Source organism: Salvelinus namaycush, chromosome 2 (genome assembly GCF_016432855.1).
Source record: "Salvelinus namaycush isolate Seneca chromosome 2, SaNama_1.0, whole genome shotgun sequence".
NCBI lineage: Eukaryota > Metazoa > Chordata > Actinopteri > Salmoniformes > Salmonidae > Salvelinus > Salvelinus namaycush.
Genome location: NC_052308.1, coordinates 24,472,962 through 24,491,400, shown reverse-complemented (window position 1 = coordinate 24,491,400; position 18,439 = coordinate 24,472,962). Strand labels below are relative to the sequence as shown.

The 18,439-nt window shown below is 48.1% G+C and overlaps 1 protein-coding gene across 1 annotated transcript in view; it reads right to left on the bottom strand.

Moving 5' to 3' along the window:
* The window catches only part of LOC120020740 (cadherin-4-like), a 404,415-nt gene that overhangs the window by 66,415 nt on the left and 319,561 nt on the right, over positions 1 to 18,439 (bottom strand). The window contains exon 8 of the mRNA XM_038964479.1: positions 223 to 378. Within this exon, the coding sequence (XP_038820407.1) occupies positions 223 to 378 (156 nt within the window). The remainder of the gene's footprint in view (positions 1 to 222; positions 379 to 18,439) is intronic.

Genomic DNA, 18,439 nt, shown 5'->3' with positions numbered 1-18,439 from the left:
ACTTTTATCATAACTCAGAAAGGACAGTCTGGCATAAACATGACAGTGTTGCTAAAGCATACAAAAGGCTGTACTCAGAATCTGAGGCTTCACTCAGTCTCACTGTGTCAGTGTGACAGAATTACGACAGCCATCCTGCACAGACAGATGGACGGACAGACAGACACCCAGACAAACAGATAGACAGACACACAACAGATGTGTGGAGCGACCGTAACTCACATGGTAGGAGGCCCTCTCCTCTCTGTCCAGGGGTCTGGTGACAAACATCTTGCCGTGCACAGGGTCGATGTTGTACACATCAATGGGAGGCTGGTCCGCCCCTGCTCCAGTGATGCTGTAGCGTATCCCTTTCTCCAGGTCCTGGTCCGAGCGGATCTGGCAGAGGGAGATATAAACACGATGACATGTTGTATGAGACTCAAAGCATGGCTCAGAAGTGGTAGAGGGCAATAGTGATGCGCGGGTTGACTCATAACCAACAGTACCAGCAGTTATATCGGCAGGGAGGGTCATGAAATATTGTGTGGATGAAGGGCAGGTGGATGGCAGGCGGGCTGAATAAAGAGAAAACAATGCATAAAAAATCTATAAATGTATAATTCTTGTGCAATTCATATCTATAGGCTACATTGAAGTTTTTTTTTCATTATTTTTTTCTGGCATTAGGCAATGGGTACAAAAAAGCTTTAGGGCAAGTGCCAAACTAATTTCACAGAGGTCCGAGTGTCTGCGGGTTTTCGCTCTAACCTTGTACTTGATGAATTATGGCCACTAATTAGTAAGGAACTTCCCTCACCTGGTTGTCTAGGTTTTAATTGAAAGGGAAAACCAAAATCATACAGACACTCGGCACTCCGTGGAATGGGTTTGACACCCCTGCTTTAGTGCATGACTGTAGCCTAGACACGCCAAATGCACGCCATTCACCAAAATGCTTGAGGGAACTTCGGTGGAAAAAGTTAACTTCGATCCACTGAGTTAAAAAGGACAATGTCAGAGTCAGGGGAGTCATGCACCCCAAAGATCTGAGGAGGCACAAAGTACAATACCAGTCAAAGTTTGGACACACCTACTCAGTTTTTTTGTTGTCATTTTTACTATTTTCTACATTGTAGAATAATAGTGAAGACATCAAAACTATGAGATAACACATATGGAATCATCTATTAACCAAAAAAGTGTTCAAATCATAATATAAATAATAAAACTAATAATAATCTAAAACAAATCAAAATATATTTTATATTTGAGATTCTTCAAAGTAGCCACTCTTTCCCTTGATGACAGCTTTGCACACTCTTGGCATTCTCTCAACCAGCTTCATTAGGTAGTCACCTGGAATGCATTTCAATTAACAGGTGTGCCTTGTTAAAAGTTAATTTGTGGAATTTATTTCATTCTTAATATGTTTGAGCCTATCAGTTGTGTTGTGACAAGTTAGGGATGGTATACAGAAGATAGCCCTATTTTGTAAAAGACCAAAAAGTCAATATTATGCAAGAACAGCTCAAATAAGCAAAGAGTAACGACAGTCCATCATTACTTTAAGACATGAAGGTGAGTCAAAGCGTAAAATTTCAAGAACTTTGAAAGCTTCTGTCATGACGTTGGCCTGTTGAGGGGAGGTTTATGACCCCCATAAATACCTTTACCCTTTTCTCTCTCTCTACTTCATAAAGTTGAATCTTGTAAAGCCTTTGTAACATAGAGAGTCTGGTAACATCGAAAAGTGGGAAACGGAACCATATTTCGGTAATCCAACCAGTTGAAAATATACGTTGGTACTTAATGAATATGATCTCAGATCAGTTGTTGTCTGAGACATTACTACTAATGACAGGATGACATAAACTGTATCTTGGAAAGTCGACACATTTGTCACGTTCCTGACCTGTTTTCTCTTGTTTTTGTATGTGTTTAGTTGGTCAGGGCGTGAGTTGGGGTGGGCATTCTATGTTATGTGTTTCTATGTTTAGGTTCATTGTCATTTAGCCTGATATGGTTCTCAATCAGGGACAGGTGTTTTACGTTTCCTCTGATTGAGAACCATATTAAGGTAGGTTGTTCACACTGTTTGTTTGTGGGTGGTTGTCTTCCGTGTTTGTGTCTGTGCACCACACGGGACTGTTTCGTTTGTTCGTTCGTTTGTGTAGTCTGTACCTGTTCATGCGTTCTTCGTGTATATGTAAGTTCTCTAGTTCAGGTCTGTCTACGTTCGTTTATTTGTTTTTTTAGTTTGTTGAAGTATTTTCGTATTTCGTCTTTACTTTAATAAATATCATTATGTCAAACTATCACGCTGCGCTTTGGTCCAATCCCTACTCCTCCTCTTCTTCTGAAGAGGAGGAGGATAACCGTTACGGAACCACCCACCTAACAAGGATCAAGCAGTGTGAGAGGAACCAGCAGCAGCGGCCAAAAAAACAGGACTCGTGGACTTGGGAGGAAATATTGTCTGGAAAAGGACCCTGGGCTCAGACAGGGGAATATCGCCGCTCTTTTGAAGAGAGGGAGGCAGCTAAAGCCCAGGAGCGGTGGTATGAGGAGGCAGCAAGGAGACGTGGCTGGAAACCCGAAAAGAAACCCCAAAAATTTCTTGGGGGGGGGATAAAAGGGAGTGTGGCGAAGTCAGGTAGGAGACCTGCGCCTACTCCCTGTACTTACCGTGGAGAGCGAGAGTACGGGCAGACACCGTGTTACGCAGTAGAGCGCATGGTGTCTCCTGTACGTGTGCATAGCCCGGTGCGGTACATACCAGCTCCTCGTATCGGCCGGGCTAGATTGAGTATTGAGCCGGATGTCATGAAGCCGGCCCAACGCATCTGGCCACCAGTGCGTCTCCTCGGGCCGGCTTACATGGCACCAGCCTTACGCATGGTGTCCCCGGTTCGCCTACATAGCCCGGTGCGGGTTATTCCACCTCCCCGCACTGGTCGGGCGACGGGGAGCATACAACCAGGTAAGGTTGGGCAGGCTCAGTGCTCAAGGGAGCCAGTACGCCTGCACGGTCCGGTATTTCCGGTGCCACCTCCCCGCTCCACCCCATTACCACCAGTGCCTACACCACGCACCAGGCTTCCAGTGCATCTCCAGAGCCCTGTTCCTCCTCCACGCACTCTCCCTGTGGTGCGTGTCTCCAGCCCAGTGCCTCCAGTTCCGGCACCACGCATCAAGCCTCCTGTGCGTCTCCAGAGCCCTGTACGCACTGCTCCTTCTCCCCGTACTCGCCCTGATGTGCGTGCCCTCAGCCCGGTACCACCAGTGCCGGTACCACGCACCAGGCCTATAGTACGCCTTGAGAGTCCAGTGTGCCCTGTTGTTGTTCCCCGCACTAGCCTGATGGTGCGTGTCCTTAGCCCGGTACCTCCAGTTCCGGTACCATGCACCAGGCCTACAGTGCGTCTCAGCCGGCCAGAGTCTGCCGTCTGCCCAGCGGCGCCTGAACTGCTCGTCTGCCCAACGCCGTCTGAACTGCCCGTCTGCCCAACGGCGCCTGAACTGCCCGTCTGCCCAACGCCGTCTGAACTGTCCGTCTGCCAAGCGCCTCATGAACTGCCCGTCTGTACTGAGCCTTCAAAGCCGCCCGTCTGTACTGAGCCTGCAAAGCCGCCCGTCTGCCATGAGCCTTCAGAGCCGTCCGCCAGACAGGAGCCGCTAGAGCCGTCCGCCAGACAGGAGCCGCTAGAGCCGTCCGCCAGACAGGAGCCGCTAGAGCCTTCCGTCAGACAGGAGCAGCCAGAGCCTTCCGCCAGACAGGAGCAGCCAGAGCCTTCCGCCAGACAGGATCAGCCAGAGCCTTCCGCCAGACAGGATCAGCCAGAGCCGTCCGCCAGCCAGGATCAGCCAGAGCCGTCCGCCAGCCATGACCAGCCAGAGCCGTCAGCCAGCCATGACCAGCCAGAGCCGTCAGCCAGCCATGACCAGCCAGAGCCGTCAGCCAGCCATGACCAGCCAGAGCCGTCAGCCAGCCATGACCAGCCAGAGCCGTCAGCCAGCCATGACCAGCCAGAGCCGTCAGCCAGCCATGACCAGCCAGAGCCGTCAGCCAGCCATGACCAGCCAGAGCTGTCAGCCAGTCCGGAGCTGCCGTCCCTCAGTCCGGAGCTGCCGTCCCTCAGTCCGGAGCTGCCGTCCCTCAGTCCGGAGCTGCCGTCCCTCAGTCCGGAGCTGCCCCTTATCCCGGTGCTGCCCCTTATCCCGGTGCTGCCCCTTATCCCGGTGATGCCCCTTATCCCGGTGATGCCCCTTAATTTAGGTGGGTTTATTTGGAGGGTGGTCTATGGTGGTGTGGGGACAGCGTCCGGAGCCGGAGCCGGAGCCGCCACCGTGGACAGATGCCCACCCAAACCCTCCCCTTGAGGTTGAGTTTTGCGGCCGGAGTCCGCATCTTGGGGGGGGGGGGGGGGGGGTAATGTCACGTTCCTGACCTTGTTTTCCTTTTGTATAGTTGTGTTTAGTGGGTCAGGACGTGAGCTGGGTGGGCAGTCTGTGTTGTTTGTTCTATGTTAAGTGTCAGGTTTAATTGACCTTGTATGGCTCTCAATCAGAGGCAGGTGTTTTACGTTTTCCTCTGATTGAGAACCATATATAGGTAGGTTGTTTCATATTGTTTGTTGTGGGTGGTTGTCTTCCGTGTCTGTATGTCTACCACACGGGACTGTTTCGTTTGTCGTTCGTGTATGTAGTCTGTTCCTGTTCGTGCGTTCTTCGTAGTTTGTAAGTTCTCAAGTCAGGTCTGTCTACATCGTTTATTTGTTTTGTAGTCTGTTATAGTGTTTTTGTGTTTCGTCTTACTTTAATAAACTTCATTATGTCATATAACAACGCTGCGCTTTGGTCCAATCCCTACTCCTCCTCTTCGGACGAAGAGGAGGAGAACGACCGTTACAGTATTTCCATTCGTTCAATTTGCAAAGAAAGGAATCTGTTCAAATCTAACCCTAAACGTTGTTTCAACCAGTCAAATCATGTTCGTATTTATTCCTCAGAGATCATAGAATGTAATCAGACTTCACTATATCATTAGGGGTGTAGTATATCCTATAGGACACCAAATTTGGTCAAGAGCGACGCGTTCATGGCACGCCGATGATGCGGGCGCTCTTCACTTGATCATCTGTAACTTTGTCAAATAAGCACCAATCGGGGTCAAACAAAGTTAGCTAGATAGCCAATGAGCTGGGCTTTACGGGAGTATTGGGAAACCTGCTAACCTTGTGCAACAGCAAGCCTTTTCCTTTTGGACAAAAATTATAAGAATATTGAGAGCTATGAAGTTATGAAAACTGGGTGTTTGCAAATGTTGAACTTATAATATTGCTACTAATACTGGAAAAGCTAAATCAAAGTCCAAGTATACAGATTTGATGATAATCTTGCAGAAAAATGTAATGTGAATGTAAATGTCTCCTTCACGATTTGCCCAAATGTACCTGGGTGACTTCACACTAAATGTCATGTAGTTTGCTCATACTTCAAGTTATACGTCTGAAACTTTGCACATACATTGCTGCCATCTTGTGGACACCATCGGAATTACAACCAGCGTGATGGCTTGGGACCTTTCTGTTGCATTTCAAAGATGGTGGTAGAAAACAAACGGTTGTTTTTTTCTTTGTATTTTCTTCTACCAGATCTATTGTGTTATATTCTCTGACATTCAATTCACATTTCCACAAACTTCAAAGTCTTTCCTATCAAATGGTACCAAGAATGTGCATGTCCTTGCTTCAGGGCCTGAGCTACAGGCAGTTAGATTTGGGTATGTCATTTTAGGCGACAATTTAAAGAAAAGGGGCTATCCCTAAGAAGAACCTACATATGCTTCTCTGCATCTCTACTAAAATCTGGGTAAAAGATTGAACGAGTCGTATTCAGTACATTTAATTATTGCTTGCTTTTCTAATTTCTACCAACCTTGCCAGCAGGCATGCCAGCTAAGACAATTAGACAAGCTAGCTACTCTAACTTGATTGATAGCTGGTAGCTAGTTATGAAGTCGGGAGATTGGGAACCTATCTGGGCTAGCTAAAGCCAACTTAATAAAATTGCTAAGTGGCTAGTAGTATTACAGAGAAAAACCAAACAAATGTAATAGGGCACGTGCCCCTGTGCCCCCAATGGGCATGACACCTCTGGTCAGAGTTTAATTCAATAAGAGAATAGCTGTTGAATTGAAAAGAGAAGGGAGGGCCAGAAAAATAATGTTTGGGAAAGATTTGGGGAAGTGGTAAAAGAGGATGATAACAGTGCCGGCTATGCATACTACCCTGCATCCCACTGCTGACTTCAAATCAAATCAAATTGTATTTGTCACATACACATGGTTAGCAGATGTTAATGCGAGTGTAGCGAAATGCTTGTGCTTCTAGTTCCGACAATGCAGTAATAACCAACAAGTAATCTAACCTAACAATTCCACAACTACTACCTTATACACACAAGTGTAAAGGGATAAAGAATATGTACATAAAGATATATGAATGAGTGATGGTACAGAACGGCATAGGCAAGATGCAGTAGATGGTATAGAGTACAGTATATACATATGAGATGAGTAATGTAGGGTATGTAAACATAAAGTGGCATAGTTTAAAGTGGCTAGTGATACATGTATTACATAAAGATGGCAAGATGCAGTAGATGATATAGAGTACAGTATATACATATACATATGAGATGAGTAATGTAGGGTATGTAAACATTATATTAAGTGGCATTGTTTAAAGTGACTAGTGATACATTTATTACATCAATTTTCCATTATTAAAGTGGCTGGAGTTGAGTCAGTATGTTGGCAGCGGCCACTAAATGTTAGTGGTGGCTGTTTAACAGTCTGATGGCCTTGAGATAGAAGTTGTTTTTCAGTCTCTCGGTCCCTGCTTTGATGCACCTGTACTGACCTCGCCTTCTGGATGATAGCGGGGTGAACAGGCAGTGGCTTGGGTGGTTGTTGTCCTTGATGATCTTTATGGCCTTCCTGTGACATCGGGTGGTGTAGGTGTCCTGGAGGGCAGGTAGTTTGCCCCCGGTGATGCGTTGTGCAGACCTCACTACCCTCTGGAGAGCCTTACGGTTGTGGGCGGAGCAGTTGCCGTACCAGGTGGTGATACAGCCCGACAGGATGCTCTCGATTGTGCATCTGTAGAAGTTTGTGAGTGCTTTTGGTGACAAGCCGAATTTCTTCAGCCTCCTGAGGTTGAAGAGGCGCTGCTGCGCCTTCTTCACAACGCTGTCTGTGTGGGTGGACCAATTCAGTTTGTCCGTGATGTGTACACCGAGGAACTTTCCACCTTCTCCACTACTGACCCGTCGATGTGGATAGGGGGGTGCTCCCTTTGCTGTTTCCTGAAGTCCACAATCATCTCCTTTGTTTTGTTGACGTTGAGTGTGAGGTTATTTTCCTGACACCACACTCCGAGGGCCCTCACCTCCTCCTTGTAGGCCGTCTCGTCGTTGTTGGTAATCAAGCCTACCACTGTAGTGTCATCCGCAAACTTGATGATTGAGTTGGAGGCGTGCATGGCCACGCAGTCGTGGGTGAACAGGGAGTACAGGAGAGGGCTCAGAACGCACCCTTGTGGGGCCCCAGTGTTGAGGATCAGCGGGGTGGAGATGTTGTTACCTACCCTCACCACCTGGGGGCGGCCCGTCAGGAAGGCCAGGACCCAGTTGCACAGGGCGGGGTCGAGACCCAGGGTCTCGAGCTTGATGACGAGTTTGGAGGGTACTACGGTGTTAAATGCTGAGCTGTAGTCGATGAACAGCATTCTCACATAGGTATTCCTCTTGTCCAGATGGGTTAGGGCAGTGTGCAGTGTGGTTGCGATTGCGTCGTCTGTGGACCTATTGGGTCGGTAAGCAAATTGGAGTGGGTCTAGGGTGTCCGGTAGGGTGGAGGTGATATGGTCCTTGACTAGTCTCTCAAAGCACTTCATGATGACGGAAGTGAGTGCTACGGGGCGGTAGTCGTTTAGCTCAGTTACCTTAGCTTTCTTGGGAACAGGAACAATGGTGGCCCTCTTGAAGCATGTGGGAACAGCAGACTGGGATAAGGATTGATTGAATATGTCCGTAAACACACCAGCCAGCTGGTCTGCGCATGCTCTGAGGACGCGGCTGGGAATGCCGTCTGGGCCTGCAGCCTTGCGAGGGTTAACACGTTTAAATGTTTTACTCACCTCGGCTGCAGTGAAGGAGAGCCCGCAGGTTTTGGTAGCGGGCCGTGTCAGTGGCACTGTATTGTCCTCAAAGCGAGCAAAAAAGCTATTAAGCCTGTCTGGGAGCAAGACATCCTGGTCCGCGACGGGGCTGGTTTTCTTTTTGTAATCCGTGATTGACTGTAGACCCTGCCACATACCTCTTGTGTCTGAGCTGTTGAATTGCGACTCTATTTTGTCTCTGTACTGGGACTTAGCTTGTTTGATTGCCTTGCGTAAGGAATAGCTACACTGTTTGTATTCGGTCATGTTTCCGTTCACCTTGCCCTGGTTAAAAGCAGTGGTTCGCGCTTTCAGTTTCACGTGAATGCTGCCGTCAATCCACGGTTTCTGGTTTGGGAATGTTTTAATCGTTGCTGTGGGTACGACATCGTCAATGCACTTTCTAATGAACTCACTCACCGAATCAGCATATTCGTCAATGTTGTTGTTTGACGCAATGCGGAACATATTCCAATCCGCGTGATCGAAGCAGTCTTGATGCGTGGAATCAGATTGGTCGGACCAGCGTTGAACAGACCTGAGCGAGGGAACTTGTTGTTTTAGTTTCTGTTTGTAGGCTGGAAGCAACAAAATGGAGTCGTGGTCAGCTTTTCCGAAAGGAGGGCGGGGGAGGGCCTTATATGCGTCGCGGAAGTTAGTATAACAATGATCCAAGGTTTTACCAGCCCTGGTAGCACAATCGATATGCTGATAGAATTTAGGGAGTTTTGTTTTCAGATTAGCCTTGTTAAAATCCCCAGCTACGATGAATGCAGCCTCAGGGTGTGTGGTTTCCAGTTTACAAAGAGTCAGATAAAGTTTGTTCAGGGCCATCGATGTGTCTGCTTGGGGGGGAATATATACGGCTGTGATTATAATCGAAGAAAATTCCCTTGGTAGATAATGCGGTCGACATTTGATTGTGAGGAGTTCTAGATCAGGTGAACAGAATGACTTGAGTTCCTGTATGTTGTTATGATCACACCACGTCTCGTTAATCATAAGGCATACACCCCCGCCCCTCTTCTTACCAGAAAGATGTATGTTTCTGTCGGCGCGATGCGTGAAGAAACCAGCTGGCTGCACCGACTCCGTTAGCGTCTCTTGAGTTAGCCATGTTTCCGTGAAGCAGAGAACGTTACAATCTCTGATGTCTCTCTGGAATGTTACCCTTGCTCGGATTTCATCAACCTTATTGTCAAGAGACTGGACATTGGCGAGTAGTATGTTAGGGAGTGGAGCGCGATGTGCCCGTCTCCGAAGCCTGACCAGGAGACCGCTACGTTTGCCCCTTTTACGGCGTCGCATAGGGTCGCCGGCTGGGATCAGATCCATTGTATTGGGTGGAAGGCAAAACACTGGATCCGTTTCGGGAAAGTCATATTCCTGGTTGGAACGATGGTGAGTTGACGTTGCTCTTATATTCAGTAGTTCTTCCCGACTGTATGTAATGAAACCTAAGATTACCTGGGGTACCAATGTAAGGAATAACACATAAAAAAACAAAATGCTGCATATTTTCCAAGGAACGCGAAGCGAGGCGGCCATCTCGGTCGGCGCCGGAAGTTTCTGCCTTGCCTCTGACTTGCCTCTGAAGCTAATGCAGGGTTGGTCCTGGTCGATCCCTGGATGGTAGACCAGCTGCTGCTGGAAGTGGTGTTGGAAGTGGTGTTGGAAGGCCATGTAGGGGGCATTCTTCCCTCTGGTCTAAGGAGATACCAATGCCCCAGAGCAGTGAAGGGGACATTGCCCCGAGTAAGGTGCCGTCTTTCGGATAGGACGTTAAATGGGTGTCCTGACTCTCCGGTGTCCTGGCTAAATTCCCAATCTGGCCACCTAATCATCCCCAGTTTCCAATTGGCTCATTCATCCCCTTTCCGCCCCGTAACTCTTCCCCAGGTCGTCGCTGTAAAAGAGTACACTATATATGCGATAGTATGTGGACACCCCTATGAGTGAATTCGGCTATTTCAGCCACACCCATTGCTGAAAGGTGTATAAAATCGAGCACACAGCCATGCAATCTACATAGACAAACATGGCCAACATGTCTTACTCATGTTGGCCATGGAGAAGGAGAGCCAACAGTTGTTAGTAGCAGGCTGCTTCGATGGCACTGTGTTATCCTCAAAGTGGGCGAAGAAGGTGTTTAGCATGTCCGGAAGCAAGACGTCGGTATCCTGGTTTTCCCTTTGTAGTCTGTGATTGTCTGCCACATACGTCATGTGTCTGAACCCTTGAATTGCGACTCCACTTTGTCTCTGTACTGACATTTTGCCTGTTTCATTGCCTTATGGAGGGAATAACTACACTGGTTGTATTCGGCCATATTCCCAGTCACCTTGCCATGCTTAAATGCGATGGTTCTCGCTTTCAGTTTTGCGCGAATGCTGCCATATATCCACTGTTTCTGGTTAGGGTAGGTTTTAATAGTCACAGTGGGTTCAACATCTCCTATACACTTCCTGACAAACTCAGTCCCCGTATCAGTGTATTCGTCAATGTTAATCTCGGAGGCTACCCGGAACATATCCCAGTCCGCGTGATCAAAACAATCTTGAAGCATGGATTCCGATTGTTCAGACCAGTGTTGAATAGTCCTTAGCACGGGTACTTCCTGTTTGAGTTTTCTGCCTACAAGAAGGGAGGAGCAAAATAGAGTCGTGATCAGATCGGCCGAAGAGAGGTCGGAGGAGGGCCTTGTAACCATCCCAGAAGTTGGAGTAGCAGTGGTCTCCCGGGTGGCGCAGTGGTCTAGGGCACTGCATCGCAGTGCTAGCTGCGCCACCAGAGTCTCTGGGTTCGTGCCCAAGCTGGGCTGGGTACGCGCCCAGGCTCTGTCGCAGCCGGCAGCAACCGGGAGGTCCGTGGAACGACGCACAATTGGCATAGCGTCGTCCGGGTTAGGGAGGGTTTGGCCGGTAGGGATATCCTTGTCTCAGTATGTAAAATGTAATAAAATGTATGCACTCTACTGTAAGTCGCTCTGGATAAGAGCGTCTGCTAAATGACTAAAATGTAAATGGTCAAGTGTTTTAGCAGCGCGAGTACTACAGTCAATGTGTTGATAGAACTTCAGTAGCGTTTTCCTCAAATTTGCTTTGTTAATATCCCCAGCTACAATAAATGTGGCCTCAGGATATGTGGTTTCCAGTTTGCATAACGTCCAGTGAAGTTTTTTGAGGGCCGTCGTGGTATCGGCTTGAGGGGGAATATACACGGCTGTAACTATAACTGAAGAGAATTCTCTTGGGAGGTGTTACGGTCTTCAATTGATTGTGAAGAATTCTAGGTCGGGTGAACAAAAGGACTTGAGTTCCTGTATGTTATCACAATCACAACATGAGTAGTTAATCATGAAACATACAACCCTGCCCTTCTTCTTCCCGGAGAGATATTTATTCCTGCCTGCGCATTGAACTGAGAACACAACTGGCTGCATGGACTCAGACAGTATATCTCGAGAGAGCCATGTTTCCGTGAAACAGAGTATGTTACAATCCCTGATGTCTCTCTGGAAGGAAATCCTCAACCTGAGCTCCTCAACTTTATTATCCAGAGACTGAACATTAGCAATTAATATACTCGGAAGCGGTGGGTGGAGTGCTCGCCTCCTGAGTCTGAATAACTCTTCTCCGCCGGCGGTGTTTTGGATCAGCCTCTGGAATCAGTTCAATTGCCCTGGGGGGTATGAACAAAGGATCTGATTCCGGAGGTCGTATTCCTGGTCATAATATTGGTGATTTACCATCGCTCTGATATCCCAAACGTTCTTCCCGGCTGTATGTAATAACACAAAAAAGATTCTGGGCTAATAATGTAAGAAATAACACATAAAACAACAAAATACTGCAGAGTTGCCTAGGAACTAGAAGCACGGCTGCCCTATCTGTTGGCACCATTTTATCCAGCCTAAGATCACCATGCGCAATGCCAAGCATCAGCTAGTGTAGTGTAAAGCTCGCCGCCATAGGACTCACGCTTCACCATCTGGCAGTCCGACGGACACATCTGTGCTTGGTGGATGCCAGGGGAACGCTACCTGCCCCTATGCATAGTATCAACTGTAAAGTTTGGTGGAGGAGGAATAATGGTCTGGGGCTGTTTTTCATGGTTCGAGCTAGGCCCCTTAGTTCCAGTGAAGGGAAATCTTAACTCTAAAGTATACAATTACATTCTAGGCGATTCCATTCTTCCAACTTTGTGGCAACAGTTTGGGGAAGGCCCTTTCCTGTTTCAGCATGACAATGCCCCCGTGCACAAAGAGAGGTCCATACATAAATGGTTTGTCGAGATTGGTGTGGAGGAACTTGACTGGCCTGCACAGAGCCCTGATCTCAACCCCACCTTTGGGATGAATTGGAACGCCGACTTCGAGCCAGGCCTAATTGCCCAACATCAGTGTCTGACCTCATTAATGCACTTGTGGCTGAATAGAAGCAAGTCCCCACAGTAATTTTTCAACATCTAGTGGAAAGCCTTCCCAGAATAGTGGAGGCTGTTATAGCAGCGAATGGTGGACCAACTCCATTTAATTCCCATGATTTTGGAATGAGATGTTCGACGAGGAGAGGGTCCACATACTTTTGGTAATGTAGTGTATGTTCTCAGTCAATTTACCTGGTAAAATAAGGCTAAATAAATAAAGTGCTATGTGCAATGATTGTGAGGCGCTATACAAATTAGACAGTCACAAGACTGGAAACTTCAAATATGGCACGTCAAGGGAACTGTACTGTGCAGATGGGTTAAATAGAATAGTAACTGAAATCTTAACACTGAATTTAGGCTAGGTCTATAACCTCTCACATATACATATATAATTAACTCCTGCAGAATTAAGCATTTATTGTCACGTTCCTGACCTTATTTTCCTTTGTTTAACTTTGTTTAGTTGGTCAGGACGTGAGCTGGGTGGGTAGTCTATGTTATGTGTTTCTATGTTGGGTTCAATGTGTTGCCTGATATGGTTCTCAATTAGGGGCAGGTGTTTGACGTTTCCTCTGATTGAGAACCATATTAAGGTAGGTTGTTCACACTGTTTGTTTGTGGGTGATTGTTGCTGTGTCTGTGTTTGTTACACCACACTGTACTGTCTCGTCTCGTCTCGTCTCGTTCGTTCGTTCGTTCTTTCCTGTTCGTGCGTTCATTGTTTTTTATGTTCACAAGTTCAGGTCTGTTTAACGTCGTTTGTTGTTTTGTAGTTTATTCAAGTGTTCTTCGTGTTTCGTCTTCATTTAATAAATCATTATGTCTACATACCTCGCTGCGTGTTGGTCCGATCCATGCTCCTCCTCGTCTGAGGAGGAGAACGAATATGACAGCCGTTACAGAATCACCCACCTACAAAGGATCAAGCAGCGGGGAAAAGGGCAGCGACAGCAGCAGCAGAAATCCCAGGACTCCTGGACATGGGAGGAGATTTTGAACGGAGAAGGACCCTGGGCACAGGCTGGGGAGTATCGCCGCCCCAAAGCTGAGCTGGAGGAAGCGAAAGCTGAGCGGCAGCGATATGAGGAGGCAGCATGGCAGCGCGACAGGTACGAGAGGCAACCCCAGAATTTTTTGGGGGGGAGGCTAGAGAGGAGTGTGGCTAAGCCAGGTAGCAGACCTGAGCGCACTCCTCGTGCTTATTATAAGCAACGCGTTACTGGTCAGGCACCGTGTTATGCGGTTAAGCGCACGGTGTCGCCAGTGCGTGCCCATAGCCCGGTGCGCTATAGGGCAGCCCCCCGAAAGTGTCATGTGAGTGTGGGCATCCAGCCGGGGCGTATTGTGCCTGCTCAGCGCGTCTGGTCTCCGGTACGCAGTTTCGGTCCAGGGTATCCTGCGCCGGCTCTGCGTGCTGTGTCTCCGGGGCGCTGGGAGGGTGCAGTGCGTCCTATGCCTACACTCCGCTCGTACCGGGCAAATGTGGGAGTGGAGCCTAAGGGAGAGGTGCGCGTAGTAGGCACTAGATCTCCAGTGCTCATCCACAGCCCGGTTCAACCTGTGCCTGCACTCTGGAGGGTACGGGCTGGAGTAGTATTCCAGCCTGGGGGAGTGGTGCCAAGGCTGCGCACCAGAGCTCCAGTGCTCCCCCACAGCCCGGTCCTTCAGGTGCCTCTTCTTAACATCAAGCCTCCTGTAGGTCTCTCCAGCCTGGTGGGTCCTGTGGCAGCCCCACGCACCAGGCTGTCTCTCCGTCTCCTCCCTACAGGTGTGCCCGTCTGCCTAGAGCCGCCTGCACTGCCAGTCTGCCCAGAACTGCCTGCCTGCCCAGCGCTGTCTGAGCTGCCTGCCTGCCCAGCGCTGTCAGAGCTGCCCGTCTGTCCCGAGCCGTCAGAGCTGCCCGTCTGTCCCGAGCCGTCAGAGCTGCCCGTCTGTCCCGAGCCGTCAGAGCTGCCCGTCTGTCCCGAGCCGTCAGAGCTGCCCGTCTGTCCCGAGCCGTCAGAGCTGCCCGTCTGTCCCGAGCCGTCAGAGCTGCCCGTCTGTCCCGAGCCGCCAGAGCTGCCCGTCTATCCCGAGCCGTCAGAGCTGCCCGTCTGTCCCGAGCCGTCAGAGCTGTCCGTCTGTCCCGAGCCGCTAGAGCCGTCCGCCAGACAGGAGCAGCCAGAGCCGTCCGCCAGACAGGAGCAGCCAGAGCCGTCCGCCAGACAGGAGCAGCCAGAGCCGTCCGCCAGCCAGGAGCAGCCAGTGCCGTCAGCCAACCAGGAGCAGCCAGTGCCGTCAGCCAGCCAGGAGCAGCCAGTGCCGTCAGCCAGACAGGAGCAGCCAGTGCCGTCAGCCAGCCAGGAGCAGCCAGTGCCGTCAGCCAGCCAGGAGCAGCCAGTGCCGTCAGCCAGCCAGGAGCAGCCAGTGCCGTCAGCCAGCCAGGAGCAGCCAGTGCCGTCAGCCAGCCAGGAGCAGCCAGTGCCGTCAGCCAGCCAGGAGCAGCCAGTGCCGTCAGCCAGCCAGGAGCAGCCAGTGCCATCAGCCAGCCAGGAGCAGCCAGTGCCGTCAGCCAGCCAGGAGCAGCCAGTGCCGTCAGCCAGCCAGGATCCGCCAGAGCCAGCCAGCAAGGATCTGCCAGAGCCAGCCAGCCAGGATCCGCCAGAGCCAGCCAGCCAGGATCCGCCAGAGCCAGCCAGCCAGGATCCGCCAGAGCCAGCCAGCCAGGATCCGCCAGTCAGTCCGGTGTTGCCCCTCATTCCGGTGTTGCCCCTCATTCCGGTGTTGCCCCTCAGTCCGGTGCTGCCCCTCAGTCCGGTGCTGCCCCTCAGTCCGGTGCTGCCCCTTAGTCCGGTGGGGTTAATTTGGAGGGTGGCCATTTGGAGGAGGCTACGGAGGCGGGGATTGATTATGGTGGGGTGGGGACCACGTCCGGAGCCGGAGCCGCCACCGTGGACAGATGCCCACCCAGACCCTCCCCTTGAGGTTCAGTTTTGCGGCCGGAGTCCGCATCTCGGGGGGGGGGGGGGGGGGGGGGGGGTACTGTCACGTTCCTGACCTTATTTTCCTTTGTTTAACTTTGTTTAGTTGGTCAGGACGTGAGCTGGGTGGGTAGTCTATGTTATGTGTTTCTATGTTGGGTTCAATGTGTTGCCTGATATGGTTCTCAATTAGGGGCAGGTGTTTGACGTTTCCTCTGATTGAGAACCATATTAAGGTAGGTTGTTCACACTGTTTGTTTGTGGGTGATTGTTGCTGTGTCTGTGTTTGTTACACCACACGGTACTGTCTCGTCTCGTTCGTTCGTTCTTTCCTGTTTGTGCGTTCATTGTTTTTTATGTTCACAAGTTCAGGTCTGTTTAACCTGTCTGGCTCCGGCGTTCCGCTAGCGGAACTCCTCCCACATTCCACTGAAAAGGCAGAGCGCGAAATTCAAAAGATATTTTTTAAAACAACTTCATCAGATGACAGTCTTATAACATGTTACACAATAAATCTATGTTTTGTTCGAAAAATTTGCATATTTCAGGTATAAATCAGTTTTACATTGCAGCTACCATCACAGCTACCGTCACAAATAGGACCGAAGCAGCCAGAGTAATTACAGACACCAACGTCAAATACCTAAATACTCATCATAAAACATTTCTGAAAAATCGATGGTGTATAGCAAATTAAAGACAAACATCTTGTGAATCCAGACAATATTTCCGATTTTTTAAGTGTTTTACAGCGAAAACACAATATAGCATTATATTAGCTTACTACAATAGCCTACCACACTACCGCATTCATTCATCAAGGCACGTTAGCGATAGCAATAGGCACGTTAGCGATAGCGAATAAACCAGCAAAAGATATATAATTTTTGACTAACCTTGATAAGCTTCATCAGATGACAGTCCTATAACATCAGGTTATACATACACTTATGTTTTGTTCGGAAATATGCATATTTAGAGCTGAAATCAGTGGTTATACATTGTGCTAACGTAGCATCTTTTTCCCAGAATGTGCGGATATTTTTATGGCACTCAACTATTCTGACCAAATAACTATACATAAACGTTACTAAAAAATACATCTTGTATAGGAAATGATAGATACACTACTTCTTAATGCAATCGCCGTGTTAGAATTCTAAAAATAACTTCATTACGACATCCAGCTTAGGTATAGCGAGAGAGTACCCAAAATCTGGGCGCAAACGACTATTTCACATGTTCGACAGATATATGAAATAGCATCATAAAATGGGTCCTACTTTTGATGATCTTCCATCAGAATGTTGCACAAGGGGTCCTCTGTCCAGAACAATCGTTGTTTGGTTTTAGAATGTCCTCTTCTCCAGTCAATTAGCACGGAAAGCTAGCAAAGTAGCGCGAAGCTCTCCTTCCTGAACAAAGGCACACAACGCAACACGCCTAACGTCCCGAATAAATTTCAATAATCTAATAAAACTATATTGAAAAAACATACTTTACGATGATATTGTCACATGTATCAAATAAAATCAAAGCCGGAGATATTAGTCGTCTATAACGGCAGCATTTCAGAAGGCAAATCCAGGTCCCTTCACTCGCTCTCCAGACACGTCATGCCGAGAGCTTTTATTCGACCCCAGATCAAGTTATACACTCCATTTCTTCTCTCACTGCCTGTCGACATCTAGTGGAAGACGTATGAAGTGCATGTATACTGATATATATGAAGCCCATTTATAGGCAGGCCCTAGAACAGAGCATCGATTTCAGATTTTCCACTTCCTGTCAGGAAGTTTGCTCCAACTTGAGTTCTGTTTTACTCACAGATATAATTCAAACGGTTTTAGAAACTAGAGAGTGTTTTCTATCCAATAGTAATAATAATATGCATATTGTACGAGCAAGAATTGAGTACGAGGCCGTTTAAATTGGGCACGATTTTCCCCCAAAGTGAAAACAGCGCCCTCTGTCCTCAATTAACGTCGTTTGTTGTTTTGTAGTTTATTCAAGTGTTCTTCGTGTTTCGTCTTCATTTAATAAATCATTATGTCTACATACCTCGCTGCGTGTTGGTCCGATCCATGCTCCTCCTCGTCTGAGGAGGAGAACGAATATGACAGCCGTTACATTTATTGCATTAAAATCTACACAAAATGAAATGTTTTACTCTAGATTAATAGTGGAAAAATATGATTTATTTCTTTCAGCAGTTAGTCTGTAAAGGTGCTATCTTTATCAGCATCATAAAAGCTGCTAGTATTTCAATCACATAAAATGTGCATCAAAGCCGAACTGAAATCTTATCAGAACCATGTTGGGTTATATGCAAATGTCTTTGCATCGTGAGAGAAGAAGAGATGAAAGAGAAAACGTTACCGATGTTAAAGCATTTCATTCTATAAATGTATGACATTATTCATCTGAGCAAGAGTTTAATTAGTCTTCTAGGGCAAACAATGACAGAACAAATAGCCTACCAAAATGTCGGAAATTATAGGCAAAAACATATCTCTACAGTCTATGATTGTACAGCACATTTTCTATATTTGCAGGTTAAGATTGGGTTCGGGCCTCAGATTTTCACTTTATCACATATAGTTGGTGTCACACCCTGGCCTTAGTTATCTTTGTTTTCATTATTATTTTAGTTAGGTCAGGGTGTGACATGGTGAAGTATGTGTTTTTTGTATTGTCTAGGGTGTTGTTTGGTTTAGGGGGTTTAGTAGAATAGATGGTTTATGTTCAGTGTAGGTGTCTAGGAAAGTCTATGGTTGCCTGAATTGGGTCTCAATTAGAGACAGCTGGTTATTGTTGTCTCTGATTGGGAGCCATATTTAAGGC